At 39.8% G+C, this 8,085-nt stretch overlaps 1 protein-coding gene across 1 annotated transcript; it reads left to right on the forward strand.

Annotated features, from left to right (window-relative positions):
• LOC121979823 lies at positions 1-2,331 on the forward strand. The gene has a single exon (XM_042531813.1). The coding sequence runs from the start codon at positions 1-3 to the stop codon at positions 2,329-2,331; it is 2,331 nt and encodes a 776-aa protein (XP_042387747.1).
• Positions 2,332-8,085: the final 5,754 nt, after the last annotated feature.

The raw sequence follows: 8,085 nt of genomic DNA on the forward strand, positions 1-8,085 counted from the left end.
ATGGATTTGCAGAAGGAGCACAGAGAAAGAGAGCTGATGAGAGTCGAGGGCCTGGTGATCACCATCGCCCTGCTGCTGGTGGTGGCCTACATACTGAACCTGTACCGGTGCCGCAGTAGCTTCCTCAAGTACGCCCTCCACGCCTTCGACGCCATCTCCGGCTCCCTGGTCACGTACACCATCGGCTCGATGCAGCAAATGACCTTCGCGCAAAAGGATTTCAACTGGCTCTGGGTGGCGCTCCTCCTCGTCCTCACCGACAGCGTTTGCCATGCCGATTTCGAGCAGAACAGGGTGAGCAGGTTGAAGTACGAGCTCCTCAAGATCATGGACTCTGTCTACACCGGCATTCTCTACACCACCAGCGACCGCCAGATTCTGCCGGCCATCTGGACGATACTGCTGTTGCACGTGGTGAAGCTCCTGTTCAGGATGTGGGTGTTTCAGCTGGCCGATCAGTCTTACCGGCACGGTCAGAACTCGCGGCTGGTCGCTGACTACATGAGCTACGAGCACGAATTGAGCAGCTCTGAGAAGCCAGATCCGATCACCATGAGCGGCTACAAGTACTTGGTCTACGGCGAAGCCAAACCGGAGAACAAGCTGCAGCCTGCGCCATCAGATTACCGGATCGAGCTGAGGGTAGCTAATGAGAAGAGACTGATCACCCTGGAGAAGGTTTGGCAGTGCCGGGGAAGCCTGCTCACGACCGGCGATCCAGAGAGCAGGCTCAAAGATCTGTGTCTCTCCTTTGTGCTCCACAAGTTGATCCGGCGAAAATTCGACGACCTGCACCCGCTGCCGGAGCCCGATCATGAAAAGGCCCATCAGTTGCTTCTCGACGGGCTGCTCTTGCCCGGCCAGGACTACAGAAGAGTGTTCAGGGTGATCGAGGTAGAACTAGCATTCTTGAATGATTACTTCCACACTTTGTTCCCTGTGATCTTGGTCACCAGATTCATACTTTTCATCAGCCTTCTCGTGTTCGTCACCTTTTGCTCATGTTGTTGGCTTCTAGTGTCGATAAGCAGAGACATGGATAACAGGAACTTTGTTTATCATATCATTACCATTTACCTTTTTGCGATAGTCATAGTGAAGGAGGTCTTCAGGATTAGTAGCTTGGTATTCTCCGACTGGACCAAGTTGTTGCTGCTGTCCAAGTATGTGCAGTACCCTTCATGGCAGAGGAGCCCTGCAACAGAGACGGTAGTGAAGTTTCTGTGCAGTCGGAAACTCGTGAAGCATTGGCATAACAAGATTGGCCAGTACCATATTCTCAAATCATTTAACTATGAGCCGAAGACGATGAACTTCATGGATTGTATGAGACTGAGTATGAAGGACGAGGAACTAAGTGGAGCAAAAGAGGGCCGCAAAATCACATTGCCTGAGGAAGCCAAGATGGCCATCTTCGAGTCCCTCCAAGCTCAAAGAGACAAGATCAGGAACGGCGAGCCGTTGAGCAATGGTGTGCTTTCGTTGCAGAGGAATCAGGTGAAGAAGCTGTTGTCATGGTCGTGCAAGCTCAAAACAGATGCACACACCATCTTGGTATGGCACATAGCTACTGCTCTTTGTGAACTGGATTTTTTTCGTCATTACAATGTTGATGCGACTCATAGTAGAACGCATGAATACCTTATTCGTATGAAAAAGTGGATGGGCACTTCATCGAGCGGATCCGTGCAAAAGGATGACAGGAAGAACCCTGATAAAGATCTGAAGTCAAATTATGTTGTTGCTTCGAGCATGTCACAATACTGTGCATACTTGCTAGTCTTCCGACCTCAGCTGCTGCGTGAGCATCGTTTGGTTGTGAGGTTCATATTCGAGAAAACAATAAAAAAGGCTCAGGAAACCTTTGAGGGTTGCTGTAATTCTGAGCAGATGTATGACAGGATGATGGACTTGGCCAAGGAAGTCGTGGAGGAGAAGGAAGAAGAAGACGAAGTCACAGACACCTTGAAGCTGAGCGCAAAGCTTGGTTGGACATTGATCACAATGATAGAGGATGAAGCAACTCGTTGGAAGGTGTTGGCCGAATTCTGGGCTGAGATGATTATATACTTGGCTCCTTGCGATAATAAAAATGGGCATGCCTCATTTTTAGAAAGCGGCGGTGAGTTCTTGACACATATTTGGGCTTTGCTCCATCATGCAGGCATTGACAAAGTATCGGGGCATGGGCATTACTCCCGTGTTCCTGAGAAGGAACAACCTTTTTTTCCCTCTGATATACAGGGTCTGAGGTTTCATCAATCTGACAGAGGCACTGATGAACTCCATGGTGTTTATAGTTCTCATCAGAATAGCGATGACAATGTTTAACAAATCCAACCAATGCTACTTTATGCAATCCGATACTTTACCAATGATAATAAAAGAATAGCAACTACTTGGTCCTTGGTTGTTTGTTCTACTATTTTAAAAGCATGTTGGTAAAAGAAAAGAAGCCTTTTTGCCGTAATCCAAACTAGTCAAAAAAGCAGCAGTTTCTCTCCAGTAGAGGCATCGTGAACCAGGAATGAAAATAATTTGAAAAGTAACAAAATAGAGGATTAACACATTGCATTCCAGTTTTCTTATCCTAAATATATGTCAGAGCATATATTTATACAAATGAGGGATATCTCTAGAAAATGCATTAGATCATAGAAAATCAAAAGAACTTCATCCAAAAGGTTAAGATTCAAAAGATTGCTTGAGCAAAAGAGTCACAACCACCTAAACAGAATATTGCAAGTTATAACTCATTGAAAGTCATTAACTTGTAATCTTTAATAGAGTACTGAACATTTGCCCTGTTTCAATGATCAGTCTTGAATTTTCTGCTTGATTAAGATTTCTTCTTTACACAGAAAAAAATGATGCTTAGACCTTGTGTGGAAGACGAGATTCATGGTGATTGTAGTTGCGAACATATTATCGCAATAAATGATGGTTGATTGAGCTTGTGTTTTATGACTTCGTGAGAGTTTAGGATGCTTAATATATTCTACTACTGCATAAGATATGCAATTGTCCTTTTCTTGTTTGAGCACCAAATCATCACCATTGAGCTAAAGACAGAAAACGTACCTATCATTGATCAACCAAACTCAATTGTTATAAACTAACTGACAAGATTGTTTCCACTTTATTTAGCATATTTATTGCCTAATGATTTTCGTCTGATGTATCTTATGATAGAAATGCACCATCGTCATGACCTTTAGTGAAAGAATTAATCCATACTTTGCAGATTCAACAATTGGCACAAAATACTTAAATTTTATTAACTTGCAATTCACCATGTAAACTAAATCAGGGTGTCGGAATCTCTTCCACTTAAGTCTCGGTATTCCTGTCAAGACGCAGTTCAACTCATAGCCCAAATCCTAATGGCAAATTACTGAAATACCCAAATCATGTACCCTAGTTTTAAAATTACCAAATCATGCACCCAATACCCATTTTACCCCTCCGCTCATTCACCGAATCGATTGCTACAATGTAGCAATCGATTCGGACAATTTTTTTAAAAATGATTAAAAAATCTTCTATGATAAAAAATTAGTTGCTCTCAATACGGTGTATCGAATTGATGTTTAAGGGCATGAATATAATCATGAGAACTAGATAAGCATATAGGACCTTGTTCCATGTCATTCCGAGCTCTCTAGGTCCATCAGCCGATTTAGACCAAAATCAACTTATGGACCTAAACAGCTCGGAATGGCATAGAACCAAGTCCTATGTGTTTGTTTAATTCTCTTGATTATAAAAATGCCCTTAAACATCAATTTGACACATTATATTGAAGGCAGTATTTTTTTGAACATGAATCAGATTTTTTTAATCATTAAAAAAAAATTAATCAATTGATACAGTGTAGCGATCAATTAAAGTTATTGTTCATGATCATAGAAACATACCGAATCAATTAAAAAATTCAATTCGTGTTCAAAAATTTGGTGCTCTCAATACGATGTATCGAATTGATATTCGAGGGCATTGATATATTCAGGAGAACTAGACGAGTAGAAAAGACCTTATTTCATGTCCTAAATCGGCAGATGGACCTAAAGAGCTCGGAATGATATAGAATCAAGTCATATGTATTTGTCTAGTTCTCCTGATTATATTCATGTCCTCAAACATCAATTCGATACACTGTATTGAGAGCAGTGATTTTTAATCATAGAAGGTTTTTTAATTGTTTAAAAAAAATTATGTCCAAATTGATTGCTACAGGATAGCAATCGATTTGGCGAATGAGAGAAGGGACAAAATGAGTATTGGGTATGTGATTTGGTAATTTTGAAACTCGGGTACGTGATTTGGATATTTCGGAAACTTTCCTACGCAGTTTGGTAATTTGTCGAAATTCTAATCAGCAACATGTGAGATCTAAACTGACTACACCATCATACAATAGCCCTTTCCAACATCTCACTATGCCTACAATTAGGGCCACTCTGATACAAATTATCACAATCTACTTAGTTGAGAAATGACCATTAGGGTGTCAGACAACTGCAAGCCATAAAACTTAAGCACCATCTAATAATGGTTCAATTATCTAAACTTCTAATACTTCTCTAGTAGCCCACAACTCACCATGTGACACTAACTAAGGTTTCAAATGAGGAGAGGAGTATTTTCTTCTAAAGAAGAGCTTTCTGGTGCTTGAGGAGTGGTTGCTTGTTTTCTCCATCAAATGTTAAGAAAGAAGTTCACAAAGGATTGCAATGACTTTTGTACAAACCTAGGAAAGAAGCTTGTCCAGATTTTTCAACGCAAGTTCGAATTTGCGACATCTATTTATCATTGTTCTCATATTAGATAGACTTAGATTCTCCCGGTGAAGTAGCTTAGGTCGAACTAGGGGTGCCAATGAATCGAATCGAGCCAAATAATATGAAAATATTGATATTTGAGTTCGAGCTTGAAAATATATACGATATCCGAAGCTCTATTCGTAGCTCGAAAATACAAATAGCTTTGGCTCGAGGTCGATTCGAAATAAAATTCGAGCTCGAGTTCTATTCGAATTGCTCTAATCTTGATTCAAGCATATTCGAACTATAATTCAAAATGCCTTAAATTCAAATTCGATTCGAATTATTCGAACATTAATTTAAATATATTTAAGTTAAAATTGTGTAAAAATATTTAAAATTTGATTCGAGTTCGTATTGACGATAGAATTCACACATATTATTAATGATAGCATATATTATATATAAATACCATTACAAATGAAAATAGGAAAATACATAAATTAGGAAAACAATAAGTATTTCCTAATAATAATTATTCTCTAATAACTAGGAAACAAATAAATATTTTCTAATAATAATTATTTCCTAATAACTAGAAAATAAATAACTATTTACTTATAATGATTATTTCCTAACACGCCCTCTCAAGATGATGTCCCAGAAATGATACCAATCTTGTTGTAAATAGAAAACAACCGAGGTCGAGAAAATGACTTTGTAAGTGCATCAGCCAACTGATCCTCGGCGGAAATATGAGTAACTCGTAGTTCAGAGGCGTGGCACCCAAATTATCAATAAAAAGCACAACAGGCGTGGTAACCGGAAGAAGCAAATCTGTCAAAAGTGACTTAATCCATTGGATCTCAGTTGCTGCTGAGGCAATGGCACGATATTCAGCCTCAGTCGAAGAGCACGTAACCGTGCGTTATTTGGAAAATGAATTAGAAGTATTTGTGAGAGATAGCCGACGAGTGATGTCATCAGCGGCAACCATTGTAGAAGGGGGCCGATGGGTATTCTTTTAGAGCAAAATCCACCTGTGCGATCAACAAAACGACGATTTGTTGAACTTTGCCTTTGATGAAAGAAGACAACAACTAGAAGGATGAGGTGTTGTTGTTTGAAGGCTGGAATCTGACTTAGTCATCGGAATAAGAGCAGCAGAGAGAGAAGGTTGCATTTTGGCGGCCGCATATGCTGGAGCAGATGTAGAAAATCTGCTATTGAACAAAACTTGGGAAAAAAAACTTGCTATTTGGCCTATCAGAAGATGGCTAAAACAATACTCATGAAGGAAAGACCGCTATAATGCGGATGCTGCTTAAAAAAAACAATCAAAGGAGAGAAGGAAGAGAAGGATGAAATTTGATGTCTATAAACTTAAGAAAAAAGATAATAATATTGTTCTTGCTATGAGAAAAAACAAGAAGAGAAAGAGAAAAGAGGAGGAATTGAACCTCGCTATTAATGGACTTTTTGAAAGATGAAAACAAAATTATTATACAGTGGAAAAGAGGAAGTCAGAAAAGAGAATTTTTTTTTTTGTTAGGACAAAAAAAACATAAGAAAGGAAAATAGGGGAGAAAGAAGATTCTAAGAAAGCTAAAGAGATCACAGACGCGGGCGGACAGAAAGCTCGAGAAAAGGCGACACCGATGAAGGAGGTGTCACAGGATGGACTTGAACCCGTTAAGGAGAAAGCGAAGGAAGCGTGGAGTCACTAAATTTGTAGGGAAAGGGGCTAGTGATACAAGGACGTCGGCGGAGTGACAACAAGAACTTTGGTGATGTCGTCAGCGGCAGCCATTGTAGAAGACGGCTGGAGTCGGCGGTTGATGTCGTCGGCGGCAGCATTGGAGAAGGAAGCTAAGGTTTTTTGGAGAAAAGAAAGAGAGAAAAAAAAAAAAATTGTTGTTAAGCTTATTTGTGATACCATATTGACGATAGAATTCACATATTATTAATGATAGCATATGGTATATATAAATACCATTACAAGTGAAAATAGGAAAATGCATAAATTAGGAAAACAATAAGTATTTCCTAATAATAATTATTTTCTAATAACGAGGAAACAAATAACTATTTTCTAATAATAATTATTCCCTAATAACTAGGAAATAAATAACTATTTACTTATAATGATTATTTCCTAATAGTTCGGCTTGCGAGCGGCTCGTGAACAATCGAACAAAATAGTATAGGTTTGAATTCGGCTCAAAAAAATATTCGAACATGTTCGAGTTCGGGTCGAATTCGATAATTTCGAATACGAATCGAATATTTTTCAAACCGGCTCAATTCATTTGCACCCTTAGGTCAAACCACCATTAATTTCTCTTTTTCATGTGTGTATTTGCACTTGTCATCTAGCATTGTTGGAGGACCACAACAAACAAAGCTTACACCCTCATAATCAAGGTGATTCCTTATTTTAGGGGGGCAAGTTTCGGGAGGTTTAAGGTGGCAAATTTGAGCATCTATCTTATTTGAATTAATCCTACAGACGGTGATTTGGTAGTGTGAATACCAACAAATAATGTTAGAGAATTAGAGCAGACTCAACCCCCACAATAGGGACTAATAAGGTTAGTTTCTGCAATAAGAAGCAGCATTTCAACACCATTATATGATTGAGGCATACAGGGCAATATTAGGAGAACAGGCTACGCAAAAGCTATGCATGAATGTGTCCCCAAACCCTAGGCATAAGCAATCATATGAATGCGATCTAAATGATGAAAAAAGTGTAAAGTTGATTTAACTTCCATAGCTCTTTCGTCGAGAATAGGATTCTGTTGAAAGCAGTGTAGAGAGAGAATGACATAATCCAAGAGAAGCGGAAGAAGATAGAAACTAAAAGGATTCAGCTTTCATTGAAATGCAAGGGGAAAAGACCTTTTTCATGTTGTAGATGCGGGGCATGCGGTACTTCTCAGCCAGACGAGCCCTCTTAGCGGCCGAGTTCTACTTCTCGGGCACCGCCTCGCAAACGACAGTTCGCACCGCCCCGGCGGCTCCGCACTGCGCTTCTCCACCGCACTTAAGAGACCTCGGGAATCAGTAGTACTCGTCAGTGCCGCTGGAACAAGAACAGATAGGAAGGAGAAGAACGGAATCTCACCTGCGAAGAGAACTCGGCAATGAAGGCGAAGGTGATCGGCGGAGAGGGATGCCAGCACATCTGCGGGTATATTTCTCTTTAATTAATAAACTAATTTTAAAATCAAACTTCCATTTAATTTTCGGATAAACCAATTTTTTATAATGGCAGTAGCAATTTCACTGAGAATAGATATGTCCATTTAAACTTGCATTT

The sequence above is a fragment of the Zingiber officinale genome, chromosome 5A (assembly GCF_018446385.1).
Source record: "Zingiber officinale cultivar Zhangliang chromosome 5A, Zo_v1.1, whole genome shotgun sequence".
Taxonomy (NCBI): Eukaryota; Viridiplantae; Streptophyta; class Magnoliopsida; order Zingiberales; family Zingiberaceae; genus Zingiber; species Zingiber officinale.

What these genes read in the sequence shown, in the direction of transcription:
- LOC121979823 (XM_042531813.1), top strand. Translation starts at nt 1, where the DNA reads ATGGATTTGCAGAAGGAGCACAGAGAAAGAGAGCTGATGAGAGTCGAG.